This window comes from Panthera leo, chromosome A1 (assembly GCF_018350215.1).
Source record: "Panthera leo isolate Ple1 chromosome A1, P.leo_Ple1_pat1.1, whole genome shotgun sequence".
NCBI classification, from domain to species: Eukaryota; Metazoa; Chordata; class Mammalia; order Carnivora; family Felidae; genus Panthera; species Panthera leo.
Window position 1 is genome coordinate 132,724,887 of NC_056679.1, and position 26,083 is coordinate 132,750,969.

Below are 26,083 nucleotides of genomic sequence, written 5' to 3' on the forward strand. Positions count from 1 at the left end.
TTTTTTTTTAAGTTTATTAATTTTGAAAGAGAGAGCAGGACAGGGGCAGAGAGAGGGAGAGAGAGAATCCCAATCAGGCTCCTCACTGTGAGTGCAGACCCCAATATGGGGTCAAACTCACTAACCATGAGATCATGACCTGAACTAAAATCAAGAGTCAGATGCTTAACCGACTGAGCCACCCAAGTGCCCCCATAACTGTTCACCCTTAGCACTATAAAAATAACATAAACTTTAATAACTTCATGATTATTCTTTATTAGTTACATTGTTCTCTTTTTTTGATCTCAGTTATTACTCTGTGTGATTCAAATCATGGCCCTTACAGTCTCCTTTATTTTATTTCATCCCCCCCCAATCTAATTCCTTTCTAGCTCTATATTAGGTATGTATTTTAAAACTTTTTCCAGAATATCTCATTTTCTTTTGTTAACTCTGTTTTCATTCTGACTTCTAAGTTTTCATTTGGAATTTTCTAGCCTCAAGAAGGTATTGCAATCTTAATGTTATATATCATGTTTAATGTTTTTCTCTGATATTTACGAATGTTCTCAAGATATGGAAGGTGTGTCACTTTAGATTTCTTTGTTACACTTTTATTGGAATCTGATCCCAGTAAATTTGGAAACAAACTGCTGCCAGGATAGTATACTAAAATACTATACCAGATAGACACCAGTGCATTCATCATATTAGTTCATTTGTTTGGGCTGGTTTTATTGTAATAATTTACAGTGGTTTCAGAGTCATTTCCATAATTTTTCCTTTTTTCCAAGAGAGTAATTATTCCCATACATGTCATTCGTTATGTGACCATTGGTAGGAGCTTTTACTGTATCTGTTAAGGCTAGATCAGAATAATAAACAAATAACAATTTTTTTTTATGCAGTGGAGCTTATCTGGTGAATTTAGTTACCTTTAAGTACCTTTCATTGACAAATAGTTGTATTTATTTAGGCAGTATTTTTTTTTTATTGTATTTTATTTTTTTGATAGAGACAGGATGACTATAGGAAAGGGGTAGAGGGAGATGACAGAGAGAGAGAGAGAGAGAATCCCAAGCAGGCTCAATGCTCAGCATGGAGCTTGACGTAGGACTGAATCCCACCACCCTGGGATCAATCACGACCTGAGCCGAAATCAAGGTGGACGCTCAACGAACTGAGCCACCAGGTGCCTCTATTTTATTTTAATTCTAATATAGTTAAGATATAGTGTTAAATTGCTTTCAGGTATACAATATAGCCATTTGACAATTCTATATATTACTCGGTATATAGGTAGTATTTTTTTAAAATCTAAAAGTATCAATATGAGTTTTCTGCTAGTACTGGACACTTTAACAAATGGTAAATTTCATCCCATTCATACCTAAAAGACAAAGGTAGATATATCTATTTACTTTTCAGTGTAATGTTGTAAGTAAAATAGGGCAACCATGATGTGACACATAAAGCCTTCATTAAGTTGGATAATAGGTTCTTAAAAGTATATTAAATCAGCAATTTCAGGTATAACCTACTAAAATGAGGGTACTGTAATACTGAGATTTCAAGATACCACCAATGTAGACAATAATCAAATATATTTTTAGTTTGATATAAAATGTTATTTTAGCTCTTGTGTTGTTCTTCACGTAGGATTAATAAATAGAAATAAGAAATTAGGGGCACCTGGCTGGCTCAGTCAGTGGAGCATGCAACTCTTGATCTCAGGGTTCTGAGTTCAAGCCCCACATTGGGTGTAGAGATTACTTAAAAAATAAAATCTTTAAAAAATATATGAAATTACTTTTCTCAGGTCTTTGTGCAAAATCTGCGTTCAGTAAGCCTTCCAGTTATCTATTGATGTATAATCTATTACTTCAAAACTTACTGCCTAAAAATAGCAGCAATCATTTTTTTTTTCTGTCATGGTTTCTGTGGATCAGGAATTCAGAAAGGAATCAATCAGTTGGGTAGCTCTGGCTTGGGGTCTTACATGGAAAAAGGAAGTGGTGGCTGGAGCTAAAGCATGTGGAGGCTAACCAGACATCTCTCTCTTGCTGTCATGTCTGGGCACCTACATGTTGTCTCTTCCTGTGGTCTAATTTGGGCCTCCTCATGGCATGGCAGCATCAGGGTAGTAGGACTTGTTTCATGGAGACTCAGGACTCCCAAGAATGGTGTTTCCACAAACTCCACAGAAGCCGCCGTTACATTTTCTGACCTCAGAAGTCAACTAGCATCACTTCTGCCATACTGTACTGATTGACCAGTCACTGTGATCTGCCCAAATTCAGGGGACATGACATCTCAGTCTAAGGAGTATCAACTTATTTGCAGTCATGTTTCAAAACCTCCAAAATAAGTCATGTGTTGACTCTGGATGGATGAAATTATAATAGAGCCTGAGACTAACCAGTGTACCATAGTCTTCCTGCCTCCTTCTTATGTGTGATTAGTACTTTACATTTACACAGCAGTATAGTTATCTAATTTAACTTTCCTACCAAGCTTGTGAGGCATCCCTTTTTTATAAATGGAGATACTGAAGTTCAGAAATGGTAACTTCTCAAGAGCCACAGAGGTAAATATTTAGTCATTGTTCATAAACTAAAGCTAGAAACAGTTGGTGACCAATCTGAAAGCTAGGCCTTTAGTAATTGGTGCTAGGACAGGGGTTTTCAAATGTGGGAAAGAAAAAATTGGTTCTTCTCCTCACAAGCAAACTGAGAAACAGCTTTTCGAAAATTATATAGGAATATGTCTTTATGATACCTGAGCAGAGAAGTATTTGTGAAACAAGACCCCAAAGTCCTAACTAAAGCATAAGACGGATAAACATGATTGCATTAAAATAAAGAACTTCTGGAGTTCCTGGATGGCTCAGTCAGTTAAGCATTCTATTCATTCGGATTCTAAGTCTCCCTCTCTCTCTGCCCCTCCCCTGCTCACACACACACTCTCTCTCTCTCTCTCTCAAAAATAAGTAAACTTAAAAAAAAAAAAAAAATACGGGAGCCTAGGTGGCTAGGTTGATTAAGCCTCTGGCTTCGGCTAAGATCATGATCTTGTGGTCTGTGAGTTCAAGCCCCACGTCATGCTCTGTGCTGATGGCTTGGAGCCTGGAGCCTGCTTCAGATTCTGTGTCTCCCTTCTCTCTCTGCCCCTTCCCCGCTCACGCTCTGTCTCTCTCTCAAAAATAAATAAACATTAAAAAAAGTAATAAAAAATAAAATAAATAAAAACAAATGCCCATTTATAACTTTGAGGCTTAGAAAAAATAAAGAACTTCTATTAATAATGTGAAAAGACACTAAAACTAAAAAATACTGAAATACCCAAATACTAAATTAAGAAATTTATAAAACAGGAAACTAGCAAAGCATTAGTACCTAGGATATATAAAGAGCTAAAACAACAACAACAAATCCCAAAAGAAAAATGGGCAAAGGACATGAAAAGATATTTCACAAGAAACATAAATGTCAATTAAACATGAAAAGATGTTCAACCTCGTCAGTAATCGTGGAAATGCAGATGAAGATCCCAATAGGATACCATTTCATTCACTGGATTTGCAAAATCTAAGAAGTCTAACAGTGCCAACAATCTGTGAATGTGAATCAATGGGAATGTTTGTTCACTACTGGTAAAGGTGTAAATTAATTAAAAAATTAGAGGGGCGCCTGGGTGGCGCAGTCGGTTAAGCGTCCGACTTCAGCCAGGTCACGGTCTCGCGGTCCGTGAGTTCGAGCCCCGTGTCAGGCTCTGGGCTGATGGCTCGGAGCCTGGAGCCTGTTTCCGATTCTGTGTCTCCCTCTCTCTCTGCCCCTCCCCCGTTCATGCTCTGTCTCCCTCTGTCCCAAAAATAAATAAAAAACGTTGAAAAAAAAATTTTTTTAAATTAGAGTAATAACTAATTTGGAGAAAAACTTAATATTATGAAGTAGGATCTCACATTCTCCATAACTCAGCATATCCTCACTGTCTCCTACCTCCCCATTTATCTAGAAATACTTTTGCATTTGTACACAGGTGAAATTGGACACTTGTGCATAACAACATTATCTATAATAGCAAAACACTGAAACAACTTAGATTTCCATTAGCAGGAAAGTGGATCAGTGAATTTTAGTATATTTACATTGGAATATTTTATAGCAGTAAAGTAAATAAACTACAGCAACATGCAACAGCATGGCTGAATATGAGTAACAGTGAAAGAAAAAAGTCCCAGAACACTACCTACAACTCAATATCATTTTACCAAGCTCAAAAAGAAGCAAACCAAATGTATACATACTGGTAAAATTGAAAAAAAAAAAATGTTTAACATAAAATTCAAGAGAATGGTTACCTGTTGCATAGGAAAGTATAGCAGTGTTGTTAATATTCTTTTTCATAAGTTAAAGGGTAGATTTCATTTGTCTTTATAACATGTATATGTAATTTTACCCGTTTGTTATATAAAAATTATTACATGCAAATTTAACATGTTAAATTTATCCTTAATTCTACCAGGAAAAAAAAAAGGAATAAGAAATTAAAACAAACATTTCCTTTTTCCTTTCAGTTAAAAATGTCCAGGTATCAAAAGCCAGCAGTCAAGGCCACAGATCTTGGTGTTTCCCCATCCTGACAAAGGTTTCTTAGTTGTTGGCTAAAGCCAGCAAAGGTTTCATACACCCTCTTTCAAGCCATATTGGTGAGAAAAATGTGCACTGTCTCTATGTTGAAACAGTCCAGGCATATAACATTTTATTCCAGTGGACTACTGAGTAATAAGCACAGAAGAGGGACTCTTTAGTGAAATAAGAGTCTCATTTATGCAAGCTGAATTGAGAAATACAGTTATCTATTTTAATATTGTTTATACTAATCTTTTAGAGCCCTGGGCTTTTGTCAGGCTGATTAATCTTAGCCACCTAGTGAAAAGTTTTAATTTTAAAGTGTAAAATAATGCTTTGAAGCATTATACATTTTTGTATTCCACCAGCCATGGAAGCCTCATGCCAAATTAAAATACAGGAAACATGCCTTAAAACCATGGCAAAAAAAAAAAAGAAAGGAAGGAATGGAAGAAAAGAGGAAAAGGAAAGAAAAAAGAAAAGAAAAGAAAAACAAAGAAAAGAGAAGAAAAAAGGGAGAGTGGCAGGGAAGGAAAAAACTAAGTCCAAAATTCAGCATGGTAATGATAAGTGTCTTAACCTACACCATCCCTTCTTGATTTTGAAATACGTAAGTCTAGTTATTGGTCATAATCAGAACTACTGAAACTTGTAGCTTTGTGAGGCTTTAAAAGCCTAGAAACAAAGCATCAACTACCTTGCCTTAGTTTCTCCATTAGCCAGACACCACTCTTGTGCTTCCTGAGTGCTTAACTCTGTCTTCACTCACTACATGATCCTGACATTGTCTGCTAATGTATCTTTTTTCTTTCATATTACTTAAAGCACTTGCAGGATATTCATCTTTCTTTCCCTGGTACCTAGTGTAAGTGAGAGCTCGGTGAATGTATGCCGAATCAAGCTAAACTGGCCCCAGTTAAATGTGTCTTCGTTCAGGATGACACTTCCCACTCCCAGTGTCCTCACTGTGCTGTGACTCATACCAAAGCAGGGGCTCCTGTGGTGGTAAGTTGAATTAGTAGTAAGCAAGCAGGCCTTTGTGTGGCCCTCCTGTCTGGGAACATAGGCAGCTGCCTAAGAATGCCTGCTTCACCATAGTCAGATAGCAACCTAACAGAAAACAACATTTAAAAGGACAGAAGGGGTACCTGGGTGGCTTAGTAGGTTAAGCGTCCAGCTTTGGTTCAGGTCATGATCTCTCGGTTTGTGAGTTCGAGCCCCGCATCAGGCTCTGTGCTGACAGCTCAGAGCCTGGAACCTGCTTTAGATACTGTCTCCCTCTCTTTCTGCCCTTCCCCCACTCACGTTCTATCTTTCTCTGTCTCTCAAAAATGAATAAATGTTAAAAAAAATAAATAAAAGTTCCAGATGGCCAACAGACACATGAAAAGATGCTCAACATCACTCCTCATCAGGGAAAAACAAATCAAAACCACACTGAGATACCACCTCACACCGGTCAGAGTGACTAAAGTGAACAAATCAGGAGACTATAGATGCTGGCAAGGATGTGGAGAAACGGGAACCCTCTTGCACTGTTGGTGGAAATGCAAAGTGGTGCAGCTGCTCTGGAAAACAGTATGGAAGTTCCTCAAAAAATTAAAAATAGAACTACCCTATGACCCAGCAATAGCACTGCTAGGAATCTACCCAAAGGATACAGGAATGCTGATGCGTAGGGGCACATGTACCCCAATGTTTATAGCAGCACTTTTAACAATAGCCAAATTATGGAAAGAGCCTAAATGTCCATCACTTGACGAGTGGATAAAGGAGATGTGGTTTATATATATAAGGGAATACTACTTGGCAATGAAAAGAATGAATTCTGGCTATTTCCAGCAACGTGGATGGAACTGGAAGGTACTATGCTAAGTGAAATAAGCCAGGCAGAGAAAGACAGATATCATATGTTTTCACTCATATGTGGATCTTGAGAAACTTAACAGAAAGTGATCTCGTTTCATTCTTCTGCATGTTGCTGTCCAGTTCTCCCAGCACCATTTGTTAAAGAGACTGTCTTTTTTCCATTGGATATTCTTTCCTGCTTTGTCAAAGATTAGTTGGCCATACTTTTGTGGGTCTAGTTCTGGGGTTTCTATTCTATTCCATTGGTCTATGTGTCTGTTTTTGTGCCAATACCATGCTGTCTTGATGATTACAGCTTTGTAGTAGAAGCTAAAGTCTGGGATTGTGATGCCTCCTGCTTTGGTCTTCTTCTTCAAAATTACTTTGGCTATTCAGGGCCTTTTGTGGTTCCATACGAATTTTAGGATTGATTGTTCTAGCTTCGAGAAGAATGATGGTGCAATTTTGATTGGGATTGCATTGAATGTGTAGATAGCTTTGGGTAGTATTGCCATTTTAACCATATTTATTCTTCCAATCCATGAGCATGGAATGTTTTTCCATTTCTTTATATCTTCTTCAATTTCCTTCATAAGCTTTCTATAGTTTTCAGCATACAGATCTTGTACATCTTTGGTTAGATTTATTCCTAGGTATTTTATGCTTCTTGGTGCAATTGTGAATGGGATCAGTTTCTTTATTTGTCTTTCTGTTGCTTCATTATTAGTGTATAATAATGCAACTGATTTCTGTACATTGATTTTGTATCCTGCGACTTTGCTGAATTCATGTATCAGTTCTAGCAGACTTTTGAAACTAGACTACTTTCTTACACCATTCACAAAAACAAACTCAAAATGGATAAAGGACCTGAATGTGAGACAGGAAACCATCAAAACCCTAGAAGAGAAAGCAGGAAAAAGCCTCTCTGACCTCAGCCGCAGCAATTTCTTACTTGACACATCCCCAAGGGCAAGGGAATTAAAAGCAAAAATGAACTATTGGGACCTCATGAAGATAAAAAGCTTCTGCACAGCAAAGGAAACAATCAACAAAACTAAAAGGCAACCGATGGAATGGGAAAAGATATTTGCAAATGACATATCGGACAAAGGGCTAGTATCCAAAATCTATAAAGAGCTCACCAAACTCCACACCCAAAAAACAAATAATCCAGTGAAAAAATGGGCAGAAAACATGAATAGACACTTCTCTAAAGAAGACATCCAGGGGGCGCCTGGGTGGCTCAGTCGGTTAAGTGGCTGACTTCGGCTCAGGTCATGATCTCATGGTCCGTGAGTTCGAGCCCCGCGTCGGGGCTGTCTGTGCTGACAACTCAGAGCCTGGAGCCTGTTTCAGATTCTGTGTCTCCCTCTCTCTGACCCTCCCCTGTTCATGCTCTGTCTCTCTCTGTCTTCAAAAATAAATAAACATTAAAAAAAAATTTTTTTTAAACAAAAATAAGAAGACATCCAGATGGCCAACAGGCACATGAAAAGATGCTCAACGTCGCTCCTCATCAGGGAAATACAAATCAAAACCACACTCAGATACCACCTCATGCCAGAGTGGCCAAAATGAACAAATCAGGAGACTATAGATGCTGGCGAGGATACCACCTCATGCCAGAGTGGCTAAAATGAACAAATCAGGAGACTATAGATGCTGGCAAGGATGTGGAGAAACGGGAACCCTCTTGCACTGTTGGTGGGAATGCAAACTGGTGCAGCCGCTCTAGAAAACAGTGTGGAGGTTCTGCAAAAAATTAAAAATACACCTACCCTATGACCCAGCAATAGCATTGCTAGGAATTTACCCAAGGGATACAGGAGTGCTGATGCATAGGGGCACTTGTACCCCAATGTTTATAGCAGCACTCTCAACAATAGCCAAATCATGGAAAGAATCTAAATGTCCATCAGCTGATGAATGGATAAAGAAATTGTGGTTTATATACACAATGGAGTACTACGTGGCAATGAGAAAGAATGAAATATGGCCCTTTGTAGCAACGTGGATGGAACTGGAGAGTGTTATGCTAAGTGAAATAAGCCATACAGAGAAAGACAGATACCATATGGTTTCACTCTTATGTGGATCCTGAGAAACTTAACAGGAACCCATGGGAGAGGGGAAGGGAAAAAAAAAAAAAAAAGAGGTTAGAGTGGGAGAGAGCCAAAGCGTAAGAGACTCTTAAAAACTGAGAACAAACTGAGGGTTGATGGGGGGTGGGTGATGGGTATTGAGGAGGGCACCTGTTGGGATGAGCACTGGGTGTTGTATGGAAACCAATTTGACAATAAATTTCATATTAAAAAAAAAAAACTTAACAGAAGACTATGGGCGAGGGGAAGGGGGAAAAAAGTTACAGAGAGGGAGGGAGGCAAACCATAAGAGACACTGGATACAGAGAACAAACTGGGAGTTGATGGGGGGTGGGGGAGAGGGGAAAGTGAGTGATGGGCATTGAGGAGGGCACCTGTTGGGATGAGCACTGGGTGTTGTATGGAAACCAATTTGACAATAAGTTATGTTTAAATAAATGAACAGGAAAAAGGAGAACAAAACTTCATATATAACATATTTAAGTAAGTTATGCCTCTGTCTTAGCTTTTGCAATAGAATCTGTATTCTGTTATCTTCTATTGCTTTAGCATATCAGTTTTTCTAAATGATATTCAAAAGAATATACTATCTTAATTTTCAGGATTCTTTTTTTTTTAATGTTTATTTATTTTAGAGATGGAGAGAGAGACAGAGCACAAGTGGGGGAGGAGCAGAGAGAGAGGGAGACACAGAATCTGTAACAGGCTCCAGGCTCTGAGCTGTCAGCACAGAGCCCGACACGGGGCTTGAACTCAGGAACAGGGAAATCAGGACCTGAGCTGAAGTCAGACGGTCCACCCACTGGGCCACCCAGGCGCCCTGGGATTCTTTTTTTTTTTTCTTGTAATTTTTTTTTATTTTGAGAGAGACAGAGACAGCACAAGTGGGGGTGGGGCAGAGAGAGAGGGTGAGAGAGAATCCCAAACAGGCTCCGCACTGTGAGCACAGAGCCCAACGTGGGGTTAGAACCCACAGGATCATGGGAACATGACTTGAGCCAAAACCAAGAGTCAGATGCTGAACTGACTGAGCCACCCAGCCACCCCTGTTTTCAGGATTCTTTTAACACAGTTATAATTCCTACTTTGTGTACACAATATAGAATGTCCCACTGAAAAAAAATTTTATTTACACATTTTTTAAGTTTATTTATTTTGAAAGAAAGAGAGAGGGAGAGACAAAGAGAATCCGAAGCATTCTCCATGCTGTCAACACAGAGTCCAATGACGGGCTTGATCTCATGAACCATAAGATTATAACCTGAGCCGAAATCAAAAGTAGGATGCTCAATGAACTAAGCCACCCAGGTGCCTCTATATATTTTAGAAACTGAAAATGTGAAGGTCTTGTGAAGAAAAGGACAAAGTCATGGGATAGAAGGTGGGGATGATTTGGGGGATATTAAGAAAATTTTCACTTATTTATAATGAAATTTTGAAGAATGATAATAAATTAAGATTTTGTGATACAGTGGTATATGGTATATTGGGGAAAGTACCAAATTAAGAATTTGAGAAATTTACTTCTATCCATTTTTACTAATAAATAGCTGAATGATCTCAGGAACTTCTCTTCAGTTTTCTTGTCTGTAAAATGAATGTACAAGCATATGTGTAAGCGTGTGTGCACGTGTGCACGGGTGCTTTCACGCTTCTATATAAAAGCTCTTTGTTACAGGAAGAGGTTAGGGGGAAACTAAATCTTGTCACCACAGAGATTAAATGAATTAAGTGCCTCTGCTGTCAGATTATATAAATTTGAAAGTTACTTCAGAGCACTTTAGGCCTTGCCCGAACCATGAAGAGGAGAAACTTCACCCAAAGAGGCCTGAGACCTTGTTCGATTCAAGTGGATTCAATTCTTATTCAGCAAGGATGGTGCAAGGCCAGCAGAACAGTGTAGTAAGTACTTGGGCAGTAATTCTGACCTTGCCTGGAGATTGTAAGGGAGAATATTCTTATGATCAACTCTGGGACAGGAATGTGCTTCAGAAGCACATTTTAGAAGTGCTTAACTCCTACTAGAGCCCTCCAGAGATTGCCGAGACCTCAGAGTCTGACGGGCAGATGGTGCCTGGTTACAATTGAGTCAGAATCTTGTTAAGTGTCATTTTTGTGCCCAGTCAACTATTTCAGTACAGATGATTAGTCATATTTTAATTAGACCTAATTCAGGGCAGATTTTTCATAGAACATCCTTCTACCTGTTTATGCTTGTCTTACCTTTTTGGGGGAGTCAATAGTTTTTACCTAATCTAGACCATGAGTTTTGAGTTTACTGTGCTGAGTACGCTTCTGGGCTGTCTGAAGTAGCAGCCCTGGTGCTCCCAGATACAGCAAGTCCAGGCACTCCTAGTTGGGGAGCCCCTCCTGATGGAGCTTAGCACAGAGTGAGAGTTCTGCTCGCGTCAGCTGCTGAGATATGTGAAGAGCCTCTGTTCTCAGGTCAGGGCCAGTGTGACCAGGTAAACCCAGGAACCAAGTATGTGGTACACTGCTGTGCAGCAGTGTGCCTGGCTTCTGCCTTGGCCCACTTCCCTGATGGGAAAGCCCTCTGCTCCCAATCTCAGCCTGCTCATTTGGGTCCTTCACAACTTAACCCAACTCTTGACAGGCCCTTTTCACTGCAGTTTTTTTTCTGCCCCTGCTACATATAGCTCCTGCCTAGATGCTCCCCAACCTTACAACATCCAGTATTGTACTTTCTAGAAACTCCTATTGCCATGCCCCACACCTTAGGGCATACTTTCTGGTACTGTTAAAACCGGCCTTGATAAATCCAGGTTAATCACATCCACATGAACTCTGTGATTTGAACTGCTAGCCGTCCCTGAGGGAGCCAGCCCACAGCCCACTTAAGTCCCCCTGGCCATTCTGGGTTTCTTGCCATTGCAGGCACCTGCTGTGGGGACCCCAGTGTTTGCCAACACCAACTAGGGAGGGTTCCAACTCCAGTCATGCCAGCATGCTCAGAAGTTCTCCATGGTTATGAAAGGAGATTATTATAGAAAAAGGAGACTTACTGTTCTCTGCCTCCACAGAGAATAAATGCAGAGGAAACTATGAGTAATATATGCACATCAAGTGCTTTTTAGTACCAGGACATAAAATTTTTTATTGGCAGGCAAAGTGAGATACAGATTGTTATATTAAGTAGTGCCCTCAGTTAAAATACAGCTATTTGCCTGCTGCAACAAAATGTAAAAAATTACAGAATTATTGCAGCAAAGGCTTGCACCAACAGTCTAAAATGCAGACACTAAAGCTGAGCACTGTTCTTTCAAAGATACACTTAGTTGGGAAAATATAAAGTTCAGGGGTGGACAGCCCAGGTCTTCATGGAGAGACAGTGCACCCAGTGGTAGATCTCTAAGGCTCTAGAGACAGAAGTCTCTCATTGGCTGTCACCCAAACTGAGTCCATTACACCTGCTGACTCTGTCTACAGTCCATTTCCTCCGAAGGACCATGAACTGACCAGCCATCCAGATGTGCCATGCATATTATGCCACCTGTTTTGAAGAAACATCTGGTGTTTTTATTACCTTGCTATTGCTGGGGGAATTTTCCATTCTCCTCCAAGGCCCTCCATTCTTTTGAGTGATGTTGTTTGTGTTGCTGCATAAGGGTTCAAATGTTCTGTCCAGCTTTCTTCCTTTTTGTGCAGTGTTGACTCATTTTCCCCAGACACTTGTTCATATGCTGCTTGCTGTCGTCTCTTGATCTCTCTTGCCAAACGACAGTAAGGCATTTTTGAAGTGCCGGAAGTCTTTGGCTGGGGTTTTATCCAGCTGTCCTTGTTTGGTATGTTGGCAAAAGAGTCCCACTCTCCATTTGTGTAGAATTTGCCCATTATTTCTATTCCTGCCTCTCAAGTGGAGCCAGGTTAGCCAAATGATAGAAAATTAAATCCAGATGATTCGCGATAAGGAATATGTTTTATGAAAAAGACCATGGTCATAGGGAATGCTCAGAATGAGATTATGCAAATGTTTCTATTATCACACGTTCAAGTGGTACAGACGCTCTTGCTTCTAATGCAAGGCAAAGCAATTCTGGTTAGCTTTTTATTTATTTAATTTATCTCTTTTAAATGAGCAAAGCTCACTTAAGCATAAAAGAAATTAGGTCTTCAAAAGAGCCTGCCTCGTAATCACCTATGTGTTTCATAGCCCAACAGAGATGATGAATAAATTTGCTTTGGTCTCATAGTTGATAATACACCCATGCAGTGTTGTACAGAAATGGCTGTCATGCTCTTTCATTTCAGGAAACCTGTGATCTGGGTAAGATAAAACCTGAAGCCAGAAGATATTTGGAAAAGTCAGTTAAAATGGGAAAAAGGAATGGGCTCCATCTTCCAGAACAAGTACAAAATGTGAGTTTGTTTCTTTTTTTTTTTTTTTTTTTTTTTTTAAATGTTTTATTTTAAGTAGACTCCACACCCATCGTGGGGCTTGGACTCATGACCCTGAGATCAAAAGAGGCATGCTCTACCAACTGAGCCAGCCAGGCACCCTGTTTATTTTTCTTATTGGAAAGAAAAACAATAAATAAACAAAATACAACAACAACAGCAACAACAACAAAAAAAAACAAGTAACACATTTGTAATATGGAAAATAACACATAATATTAAATCCGTTTACAATGTATTTGGTAGTCAGTGGTTTTAAATTCTGCAACCCCTAAAAAAAAAAAAAAGAAAGAAAAAAAGTCTATAACTCCTGTAAACCTCATGGTGACTGACAAACAGCTCATGATTTTTTTTAATCCTGTATATTTTACCTTTGTTTCATGTGTGCTGGGTTTATTTTCCCTACTGTATTTTACATTTTCTTAAAGCTGGTTCCAGATCTTAATAGTTGATTTGCATCCTCACTCCCTTGGTCATACAGAGATAGCACACTCTGGTAATAAAATTTTTATGATGGAGAGTTTTATTCTTTTTCTGTCAAGATTTTATTTAAATTCTAGTTACATGTAGTGTAGTATTAGTTTCAGGAATAGAATTCACTGATTCATCACTTCCAGATAACACCCAGTGCTCATCACAAGTGCACTCCTTAATGGCCCATCATCCATCTGGCCCCTCCTGCCACCCACTTCCCCTCAGCCACCCTCAGTTTGTGCTCTATAATTAAGTCTCTTATGGTTTGCCTCCCTTTCTGTTTTTATCTTATTTTTCCTTCCCTTCCCCTATGTTTATATGATGGAGAGTTTTAATACAAGCATTTTAGAATGAAATACCCTATGATTAATACAGTTAACCCTTGAACAGCCTGAGGGTCAGGGTGGTGACCCCCTGCACAGTCAGAAATACACATATAACTTCTGACTCCCCAGAAATTTAACTACTAAAGTATCCTATTGACCAGGAACTTCATCCATAATGTAGTCAATTAACTTGTATTTTGTATGTTTTGTGTATTATATACTGTATTCTTAAAGAAGGCCAGAAAAAAGAAGATGTTATTGAGAAAATTGTAAGCAAAAGAAAAAACACTGACAGGACTGAAATTTATTTACTGAAAAAAATCTGTATATATGTGGACCCGGATAGTTCAAATCCCTGTTGTTCAAGGGCCAACTGCATATACCTTTTAAAGCCAGAGAGATTAGCTACTGAAAAATGCTTCTCAAACTGTCTCTTGTCTAATGCTGATCACACCTTCCAGTTTAGTAAACTCAGCTGTAGACTTAACTCATTCTTCTTGGACAGGAAAAACAAACCCATGATTTGTTTCCAGGTCATTCTTCTATTCTCCTGTTCCAGTAGAACAGGAAATAACCAAGTGATGTTCAGCATAGTAGATACAACTGAAGGCACCACTGACATACCGGTACCTTTCTGTCACCCAGATGCCCTTTGAACACCTTGTGTCTTTACCTCGTTATAGGAGCAATGTGACTGATCTCACTTATCTGACCTTTTGTCTTCCTGGTCACTCATCAAATCTATTGGGCATGAACACTGTATTAGTTAAAATGTGTTTACTTACAGCTCACAAAACCCTGTTGACACAGTTTAAACAACAGGAGATTTATTTGCTTGTATAACTGGGAAGTTCCACCATCCAGAAGGACATAGAGAAGTCTCCATCAAACCTCCCCTCATGTCTTAGTGGTGGCCCAGATTCGATCATATGCCAAATCCCAAATCCCCTTTTAGTGAGGATAATGCCAGGCCTGGCTTACCTGAACCAGTCCCATCCCAATTGATATCCTAACTGGTATAGAGTCACACCCCTGGAACTTCAGATAGGATCAGGTCCCACCCAATCTACATGGCTACTGTAGAATGAGGGAGAGGGGAAGGGAGTTTGGGGTGACAACCAGAGTGTCCAAAAACAATATTGCGCAGTATGTGTTAAGTCAGCCGACTCAAATTTAGCGTGCAACAGAATTACCTGGAAAGCTTTTAAAGCTCTGAGTACAGGGCTTCATGTCTGAGAGTTTGTGTTTTCATTGGTTTGGTGTGAGTCTCAAGAATATGCATTTCTGGGGCACTTGGATGGCTCACTTGGTTGAGCATCCGACTTTTGATTTCAGCTCAGGTCATGATCTCATAGATGTGTGATCGAGCCCTGCTTCGTGCTCTACACTGGGCATGGAGCCCGTTTAAGATTCTCCCTTCATCTTTCTCTGCCCCTCTCTCTCTCTCTTCTGTCTCTCAAGAAAAAAAAAAAAAAAAAGAATAGCATTTCTAATAAATTCCCAGGTGATATTGAGGCTTCTGGTCAGGCCCATGCTTTGAGAACCATTATGGTTTATGTAAATTTCATTATCTAGCATTTTTAGAAGATGGGACAGGTTAATAAAAATGTTTCATGTTTTTTCTTGTGGTTTCCTTTTTTTTTTCTTCCTTTGATTTCCCACTTAATAGTTTTTATACATATGTTAGGTCCCATAAATCACCTCAGTTTACAAAGCTCTGTAACACTAAGATATAGCCTTTTTTCCAAAGCAACTATAGAATTAATTTGCACTTCTTATCTCTTGGTTTACTTCAGCACCAAATACTGATTTCTACATTAAAACTTTGAATTGGAAAAGATTAGAAATATGTTAATTATTAATAGGCTACTAGATTGATCCATTCACCCAGCAACTATTTATTTTGCGTATATACCATGTGCCAGAGTGCACTTTGACTATCCCTCCTAAATTTATTTAGCTCTTACAAGTTTACAGCTAATTTCTACTGCATCACTGGAATTGCCTTTTTGTACATGTTGCGTACAGATACTCATGGACATAGCAGAGAAGACTGCAAGGGAACTGTTGTATCAAGCATATCTTTATTTTTTTTTTAATATTTATTTATTTACTTTGGAGAGAGAGAGAACACAAGCAGGGGAGGGACAGAGGGAGAGGGAGAGAGAGCATCCTAAGCAGACTTTGCACTGTCAGCACGGAGTCTGATGTAGGGCTCAAACTCACAAACCTTGAGATTAAAACCTGAGCTGAAATCAAGAGTCAGACGCTCAACCGACTGACCACCCAAGGACTCCTCAAGTATGCCTTTAAAAAAAGTACTTCCTGATAGTTGGGTATAGAAGCCAGTCTTCATATAAAAGTGAAACTTACTTGACCAATGACAATAAAAATCAAAATTTCATTTTATTGTTCATGTTCTGTATTTGTATCCTCTGTTCAGGAAATCAAAGCAATGAAGAAAAGAATGAGTGAGCTATGTATTGACTTCAACAAAAATCTCAATGAGGATGATACCTTCCTTGTATTTTCTAAGGCCGAACTTGGTAAAATCCTGTGTTGTTTTTTTTTTTTCTGGATTAAATAATATAATTTAGGCAAATAATGTTACCTCATAATTTGTCAAATCAGAGTTGAAAGAATTTTTTAAAAAATGAACCAGTGCCTTCTACAGAGCCCATCATGCTTTCTACAGAAAAGACAACCAAACCATGCATAGATTTTATGCTAATAAGAGTGTATACTGTTTTTAGAGACAGTTCAAAGGAGATTTCATAATATTTCTTGGTAAATTACACTGGTATTTAACAGCCTTCAGTGCCTTGACATTTTTTTTGCCTTATAATGTCCCCTACATTGTCACTTAACCTAGTGTCTTCTTAATCTGTTCTGGATCTTTCTTGGCTTAGTTTTGCCTGTTCTCCATCAAAACACCATCTGTACCAGTGCACTGAAGCCTATTCATGTTTTGAATTACCACCTCCTAAGCCACCTGTCTTCTAACTACCACCCCCAATCCGGTAACATCCAAATGATATTATAAGGATTGTCATTATTTTACTTGAACTTCAATTACTCTACAGAATTCCTAGAGATTCTTAAAGGCACCATGCCAATGCTAAATCAACCAATAATGAGTGGAAGAAATTGATGTATGAGAAAATGATTTTTTGCAGGTGCTCTTCCTGATGATTTCATTGACAGTTTAGAAAAGACAGATGATGACAAGTATAAAATTACCTTAAAATATCCACACTATTTTCCCGTCATGAAGAAATGTTGCATTCCTGAAACCAGAAGGAAGATGGAAATGGCTTTTAATACAAGATGCAAAGAGGTACTCTAAATGTTTGTCTTTTGTCTTTATGGAAGATTTTAAGAAAGAGGTTTGCTTTGTTTACCAGTGTCAGAGTTAGCTCAGAGACCAGTACACTTATTTGTGTGAGTATTATGCCTCCTAATTCCTGAAAGCTTTTAGCTTTTCCCTTGCTCATTAGCAGCCTCAATGTGGCCATATCCTATGCTATTCTAATAAAAATAGAATGGGTTAAATAAACTAAAAGTTGTATTCTTTCACTAAGTTGCTAGTCAAGGGCTCGTGGAGCACCTGTCTTCAACAAGTGACTTCCAAGGCCATTCCAGCTGTCACCATTTCCCAGCTTCTTGGGAAGAAAGAAAATAAAGGACAGAGACAGCACTTTTAAGAAGACCTGGAAATGACATACATCAACTCCATCCACATCCCATTGACTCAAGATTCCATCATGTAGCCTTATCTAGCTGCAGGAGAACCTGGGAAGTATAGACTTTAGTTGGCAGTCTTTGGCTCAGCTCAGGGAATTCTATTACCAAAAAAGGAAGAAATAGAAATGCATTCTCAGAGTCAACTAGCCAGCTCCACCACAGTCTGCCTCTCTGGCTCTGCAGATAACTCCTTTTTTCCCCCAGATATAGAACCTATTCACCATATGTCAGATTCTAACCAGTTACTGCCTTGAGCTCAAGCCCCTGGATGTCTGGAGTCCTCCCCACTTGTAGCTTCTCATTATCTAGCAGCCTGTGAAAGAGAGGACAAGTTGTCTCGTCCATTCATCCCCACCATGCACACCCACTGATAGAATAGGAACAGAATAACCACACTAAAAGCTCCTGTTTGGAAAAGGAAAGCATGAGAAACATAGGCCTATACCAGTTTTCAAAAAGCTCTGGTGAAGTTCCTTGGATAGGTCATTAAAGTTATTTGGGTTTTTTTTCCAATAGGAGTTTGTTTTAGCAATTGTACTCCATGACGCCTGGTTTTACCTGCCAGAAATTCTTTCTTGCCTGTTACCTTCCATGACCATATCCTGGGTAGCTACTAATAAAGATTCCTGCTGATGCTGGTTTGACACCTGAGGATTGCTTTAGGGATCAAATAACCTCAAGCTTTTGTAGGCCAAGCTCATGATGCCTTTGGTAATACAATTCCCTCAAAAACTTAGTAGGTTTATTGTCTGTTTGCTTCTAGTCAGATCCATGTTAAAACGATTACACCCAAATAATGTTTTGGTCAACATTTCTTACACCTACCAGATCTTTTTATATTGGCTCCTATATCCTATCCGTCCTGCTTTTTTTCAGTTTAATGGAGTCTGTTTTGGGGCTTTCTGAAACAGTAGGCTTGAGGAGGAAGGCAACATTCTCAAATGCATCTCTACAATTCAGTAACCCTGAGTGAGTCTTTTCTCCCAATGTTAGGAGTACAGTCAGCTTTTCCAGCCGTCTGAAGGCCCAGATTGTGGGCCATAGACAGAATCTCTGCTGGTAGAAGTCTTTTCCTTCCATCTTTGCAAACTGATCGCTTCTCACTTGAGAACTTGAGTTCATCTCTCTTATGTAGTCTTTCTAAAAGCCACAGATAACAACAAACATGCACCAACATTGTTAGTTTTCCCCCAACACTTCCCCTAGAGCTAAGACTCTGTAGGTAATTGCCCTGCCTTCCAAGTAATGCTATGAAATAGCTTTAACAAATGTTACCATGGGGTATAAGGATTGTCACCCTCCCAGCCTGCACTTTGTCCTTACCTTCCATTCCCGTACATTTTTCATTTTTCTTATAGCAGCACCCTATTCCTAATAACAACCTCTGTGGGTATAAGGTTACAGGTTAAGCAGCTAACAAAAGCCAGCCAAAAGCATAGTGACTCAAATAAGATAAAAGTTATTTCTCTTGAGAAAGGATTAGTGGTTGGCAGAGGTTGGGGACACTGGAGAATTGCTGTTTAATGGTTACCAAGTTTCCGTTTGGAGTGTTGGAAAAGTTTTGGAAACAGATAGTAGTAGTGGTTGCACAATAGCATAAATGCAATTTGTGCTACTGAATTGTACACTGAAAATGTTTAAAATGGGAGTTCCAGCGGGAGTAGGAGCAGAGAGCCCTGAGCAGCCCAGCCCCCACTGGCCAGTTCGCATCACACCCCGAGGAGATGCAGCTACCTCAGCCAGCCCAGTCACCATCACGGCCACCACGAGCAGGGAATGGGGGACCCAGCCCTCATCCACCCTCTGCTCTGCAGACCCTAGGCCCCCTCACCTCCGTGGTCGGCAGAGACAGGTCATCACAACGAAGATTTTTGGAACTGTCCAGTGGTTCAGCGTGTAAGAAACAATTGTGGTTTCATCAACAGGAATGAGACCAAGGAAGATGCGTTTCTGCTCCAGACTGCCATAAAGAATAACCCGGTGTGGGCGCACCTGAGTGGCTCAGTGGGTTAAGCATCTGACTCTTGATATCAGTTCAGGTCATGATCTCATGGTTGTGGGATCGAGCCCCACATTGGGTTCCATGTTGAGCATGGAGCCTGCCTGAGATGCTCTGTCCCTCTCTCTTTGTCCCTCTGCCCCATTCATGTATGCTTTCTCTCTCTCTCTCTCCCTCTCTCAAAATAAATAAATAAACATTAAAAAAAAAAAAAAAAAAAAGAATAACCCAGGGAGATACCTGCACAGTGTAGGAGAGGGAGAGACTGGAGTTTGGTGTTGGAGAAGGAAAGGGTATGGAGGCAGCAATTGTGACAGGCCCTCATGGAGCCCCAGCGCTAGGCAGTAAATGCACAGCTGATGGTAACTGCTACTGATTCTCTGTCATGGGGCTCCTCCCCACAGTTACCCACAGAAGTACCAGAATAGTGAGGTGGGGACTGGGAGAGAAGGGCTGGAATGGTGCTCCCGAAGGCCAGACCCTACCACGCCTGCCCTCCTGCAGGCCATGGTTCCTACCTGCCAGGGGCGGCAACCAGTCTTCCAACCCTCCCGTGCAGGGAGAAGTGCTAGAGGGCACTGGCAAGTAGAGTGAAGGAGAGCAAGGCAGACCATGACTCTACAGGGGTCCTCCTCTGCAGAGACAGCCTAGAGAGGATGGCAGTGAAGACAGTAAGGAAAATCAAGATGAGACCCAGTGTCAGCAGCCACCTCAGGGTCACTGCCGATACAACTTCAGTGACCCATACAGGCAACCAGAAAACCCTAAGCCACAAGATGGCACAGAGACCAAAGCAGCCAAATCTACAGGCTGAGAAGTAGTCTGCTGGCTGAGTAAATGCCGGCTTACCTTCTCTACCATCATATGGTTTCATCCTTCCACAAGAAGTGAATATGAAATTCCAACAATAAGAAATGAACAAGGAGTACCTGGGTAGCTCAGTCGGTTATGCATTTGGCTCAGGTCATGATCTCAGTTCATGAGTTTGAGTCCCGCATTGGGCTCTGTGCTGACGGCTCCGAGCCTACAGCCTGCTTTAGATTCTGTCTCTTTCTCCCTGCCCATGCCCTGCTTGTTCTCTGTCTCTCAAGTGTAAAAATTAAAACATAAAAAAAAAAAAAAGAAATGGACAAAAGATTGGAGCTGAAGACCTGAAGTGCTTGCCTTTTGTCCATTGAACAGATAACTAAAACTTCTAATCTGCATTATCTATACAACATGGGGTTTTTATTATTTTTACCTAAAGACATCTCTTTTTGGTAATGACCAATATTTTTTTTTAATTTAAGCCTGATTTTTCTCAATATGTCTTTAAAGGTTTTTAAACTGTTTTCCTATCTGGTCAAGTTGAGATTTTTAAGAATCTCATTTTTAATGTGTAATGAAAGTTTACAACTTGATTTTTTCAAAAAGTGATTTTTTTCAAAAAGTCAACAGTTGGCAAGTGCCTGTTAATAAAGGTCTTAAATAATTTTTAAATAGTTAAAATGGCATATTTTACGTTATATATGTTTTACCACAGTTTTTTTTAAGTTTATTTGTTTTTTGAGAGAAAGAGCATGAGTGGGGAGGGGCAGAGAGAGGGGGACAGAGGATTCAAAGCAGGCTCCAAGGCTCCACGCCGACAGCAGTGAGCTTGTCGCAGGGTTCAAACTCCCAAACTACCAGACCATGACCCAAGCCAAAATTGGACATTCAACCAACTGAGCCATCCAAGTGCCCCTGTTTTACGCAATTTTTAAAGAAAGGTTTATTTGCCTTGCAACTAACAGTACATAGATGAGTGATCCGCCCTGGAAGGGATAGTTCTGCAGTCCTCGCTATTGTGGCTTTTAAGGTCATCATCGTCTGCATTTAACAGCTGGTGAGATAAGCCTCTATAAAGAGATGAGCCAGGAATTTCACTCATCACCTCATTGACAGTCCCTTGTCCCATTGTGTATCACGTGGCCACAACTAGTTTTAAGGAAGGGTAGGGAAGGCAGTCAGGGTACCATGTGTCCGGCAAAACCTCAGGAAATTCTATTACTATAAGAAAGAATGGGGGAGGGTGAGTATTTGGAGAAAATTGGCAGTCCAGAGAGGTCTGGGATAACTGAAAAAGATGGAAGAAAAACTCAAACTAGTTAATTATATTATATTTTTCCCTCCTGCCCCCTTCCTCAAACTAGTTAATTTTAGAACTTGAAGAATTATATTACGTGTTTCTCTTATCCATGTTTCCATACTTGAAGGTTTTTTTTGTTTTGTTTTGTTATTTTAGAGCGTGTATGAACAGGGGAGAGGGGGAGAGAGAGAGAGAGAGAGAGAGAGAGAGAATCTTAAGCATGGCTCCATGCTCATCAGAGCCCAATGCAGGGCTTGATTTCATAACCCTGGGATCATGATCTGAGCCAAAATCAAGAGTCAGATGCTGAACTGACTATATGTAGTATTTGCTCTTGTACCAGGTACTTTTCTGTACACTTGACCTATATTCTTACTTGAATCTTCATTATCACACTGTGCCTTAGCTACTTTTATTAGCCACATCTTACAAACGAAAAAATTAGGCTTGGAAAGGTTAAAGGACTTCTCAAAGGCTCAAATGGTGGAGCCTAATTATGAACCCAGGTAGACTAACCCCAGTGTGTGATCTTCTTTAGAAACATGTCTGTAAATAAATTTGCTGGTTTAATCATTGGGGGTAATTTTTCTTTAGCCCCAACATTTATTTGCTTTCTCCATGGGATTACTCTTCCTTTTGTTGCTAAAATAAATAAAGCAATATCATTATTTGTATTCTTAATACATACAGAAAGCAAAAAAAAAAAAAAAAAAAAAAATGTTTGTTATAATTTGAGACAAATCCCTGAAGCATTTGTAAGTGTAGAGAGTTCTACGGCATTAAGTCCATTCACATTGTTCTGCAACAATCACCACCATGTGTCTTCAGACTTGCTCATCTTTCTCATCTAAGACTCTGTACTCATTAAACACTAACTCCGAATCCCCCTGCCCCCTCCCCGTGGCATCCACTGTTCTACTTTCTGGCTCTATGAATTTGACTCCTCTAGGAACCTCATGTAAGTGGAATCAGAATATTTATCCTTTTGTGACCTCCTTATTTTACTTAGCATATCCATATTTTATCCATATTTTATCCAGGTTTATCCATATTTTAGCATGTGTCAAAATTTCTTTTCCTTTTTAAGATGGAATAATATTCCATTATACGTATATACCACATTTTCTTTTTTTTTTAATTTCTTTTTTTTAATGTTTATTTATCTTTGAGAGAAACAGAGCGCAAGCTGGGGATGGGTAGAGAGAGAGGGAGACACAGAATCCAAAGTGGGCTCCAGGCTCGAGCTATCAGCACAGAGCCCAACGTGGGGCTTGAACTCACAAATGGCAAGGTCATGACCTGAGCTGAAGTCAGATGCTTAGCCGACTGAGCCACCCAGATGCCCCTTTCTTCTTCATCTTTTTTTTTATGTTTATTTTTGAGACAGAGAGAAACAGAGTGCAAGTGGGGGAGGGGCAGAGAGAGACACACAGAATCTGAAGAGGCTCCAGGCTCCAAGCTGTCAACATAGAGCCTGACGTGGGCTTGAACTCACAAACTGCGAGATCATGACCTGAGCCGAAGTCAGATACTCAACTGACTAAGCCACCCAGGTGCCCCACGTTTTCTTTTTCCATTCATCCACTGATGGACATTTGGGATGCTTTCACCACTTGGCTAATATTCATATAATGCTGTAGTGAACACAGGTGTACAAATATCTGTTTGAGTGCCTGCTTCCGCTCTTTGGGATGTATACCCCCAAGTGAAATTGCTGTATCATATGGTAATTATGTGTTTAATTTTTTGAGGAATTGCAATACTGTTTTCCATAGCAGCTATACTTTTTACATTCACATCAGTAACACTCAGAGTTTCCAAATTCTTCACATCCTCATTAATACTATTTTTTTAAATAGCCATACTATATGTGAAGTTAAAGTGACAAATATACATATATGAATATATATATATATATTTAACCACCAAAAAAACAACTTAATATACATTTGTTATAGTCTTGTCAATGAAATTAAATGTGGAATCACTGTGGTCCTTAAGAATACATTTTTATACATTTTAACTCTTTTTTTTTTTTAATGTTTATTTTTGAGAGAGAGACAGAGTGCGAGCAGCTGAGGGGCAGAGAGAGAGGGAGACACAGAATCCAAAGCAGGCTCTAGGCTCTCAGCTGTCAGCACAGAGCCTGATTCAGGGCTAAAACTGACAAATCATAAGATCATGACCTGAGCCGAAGTCAGACACTTAACCTACTCAGCCACCCAGGCACCCTAATACATTTTAACTCTTAAGTTTACAGTACCTAAAATTTTATTAAGACCTCAAAGGAGTCCCCTGAGGCTTAAAAAGTCAATTATTTCAGAAATAAAATTGGATCATGAATTTTTTTTTAAATATTTTTGAGAGAGAGAAAGCACAAGCAGGGGAGGGGCAGAAAAAGAGAGGGAGATACAGAATCCAAAGCAGGCTCCAGGCTCTGAGCTGTCAGCACAAAGTCCGATGCAGGGCTCAAACCCATGAATTGTGAGATAATGACCTGAGCTGAAGTTGGACCTTTAACTGACTGAGCCATCGAGGTACCCCTGGATCATGAATTTTAAAAATGTCTGTAACACTGAAATGGAGTAATTTATTACAAGGTTGAGATGGTCTAAAAATATTTGACAGTTTACCAACCCCAAAACACATGTAATAACTTCCTTTTAGTTCTGTGGATCCAGTGAATTATTAATCTTTGTTTTTGTTGTTTATTACCAGGAAAACACCTTAATTCTGCAGCAGCTACTCCCACTGAGGGCCAAGGTAGCCAAACTCCTCGGCTACAGCACACATGCTGACTTTGTCCTTGAAATGAACACTGCAAAGAGTACAAGCCATGTAACAGCCTTTCTAGGTTGGGTCTCTTTTAAATCTGTTTTGTATTTCCATTTTTCTTTGTCTTTGAGTGTTGAACTGTATTTGGCTAACTGTGTATGTTCTTATTATGTATTTATCCTTTACTCTTTGTCACATATGTAAGATAAACGTGTGTTTGGTCCTGTAGGGGACATGGCAATTTGAAAGGGAGCCCCAGAGTGTAAGGTGAAGCCAACAGCATGAGGAATGCTGTAAGGAGAAAGAAGGAAACTTATGGAGTATACAAAGCGATACAGTTCTGACTAAAACTGTGAGAGAGTGTGTGAATACAGGCGGCAAGAGGGTAACTCAGATGGGAATATGCCAATTTTAAATTAAAATAAATTAGGGAGAAATTAAAATAGAATTAACCACAGTATATAAATTGTGGCATCCATCTAAAAAGTGGAATTGCTAAAAGTGTCCAATTAGACGTTCTTCATAGGAAGGGATTAGTGATAAACCCATGGCTGTTTAGGCGTTGAGTAGTTTTTACTAATAGTGATCCCAGGTCACATCTGATTTATTTTCCCTGGCTTTTTCAGGAGTCTAATCTCATTGAAGAATAATCATGTATATGAGCTGGTTGCACTATTGTTTTGTTTCCTGAATTATAACACTCTGGAGTCAGAGTTCTCTGAGATAAACTTGAGCTTTGTTGATGGTGTGAGGAAGTTATGGCCTGGTTTGGCTGGTGCTAAAAAAAATGGGAGGGCAAGGAGCCATGAAATAAATTACCCTGAAAAGAACAGCCGTGCTGTCATAACAGAGCCTGCTATCCATCCCTCCCTCCCTCTTTCCTTCCGCCCTTCCTTGCTCCCAATTATCTGTATCAAGTATTCAAAGCAGGAAGCACCATGCTAAAACAGCAGTATATGTATGAATGTGCTTGCTCCCAGAAGCAGTAAATCACTAACTTTTCTCACTTCCCTCACAGATGATTTAAGCCAGAAATTAAAACCCTTGGGTGAGGCAGAGCGAGAGTTTATTTTGAATTTGAAGAAAAAGGAATGTGAAGAGAGAGGTTTTGAATACGATGGGAAAATCAACGCCTGGGATCTCCATTACTACATGACTCAGACGGAAGAACTCAAGTATTCCATAGATCAAGAGATACTCAAGGAATACTTCCCAATTGAAGTGGTCACTGAAGGCTTACTCAACATCTACCAGGAGTTGTTGGGGCTTTCATTTGAGCAAGTGGCAGATGCTCATGTGTGGAATACAAGTGTTACACTTTACACTGTGAAGGATAAAGCCACAGGAGAAGTACTGGGACAGTTCTACTTGGACCTCTATCCAAGGTACTGAGGATCACGTTGTTGGAAGGAAGGGACCTTAGGGATTCAGTTCCTACCCAGATTAAGACTCTTGTCTTCCAGAGTTCTCTTGTGTGGTTCTCCATAATGCAAGTAGAGATACAGGCTCTGAAGCCAGAGAGTCTGGCTCGGATACTTACTAGGCAACTTACTTAATGTTCCTGTGCCTCAGTTTCTTTACCTATATTATAGGTCCGATAAAACAGGAATGTTACTTCTACCTGCTTTGTAGAAGGATAAAATGATTAATCACATGCAAAACATTAATTGGAAGAC

At 39.7% G+C, this 26,083-nt stretch overlaps 1 protein-coding gene across 5 annotated transcripts in view; it reads left to right on the forward strand.

The window, feature by feature from the left end:
• Positions 1–26,083, forward strand: part of NLN (neurolysin) — a 122,628-nt gene that overhangs the window by 45,993 nt on the left and 50,552 nt on the right. For all 5 annotated transcript variants that reach the window (XR_006202964.1, XR_006202963.1, XR_006202962.1 and 2 more), the window contains exons 4-8: positions 12,836–12,943; positions 16,226–16,328; positions 16,959–17,119; positions 24,351–24,486; positions 25,426–25,792. Coding sequence is in view for 2 of the 5 variants with exons in the window: in XM_042940378.1 (XP_042796312.1) it covers positions 12,836–12,943; positions 16,226–16,328; positions 16,959–17,119; positions 24,351–24,486; positions 25,426–25,792 (875 nt within the window). In the remaining 3 variants the exon portion in view is untranslated. The remainder of the gene's footprint in view (positions 1–12,835; positions 12,944–16,225; positions 16,329–16,958; positions 17,120–24,350; positions 24,487–25,425; positions 25,793–26,083) is intronic.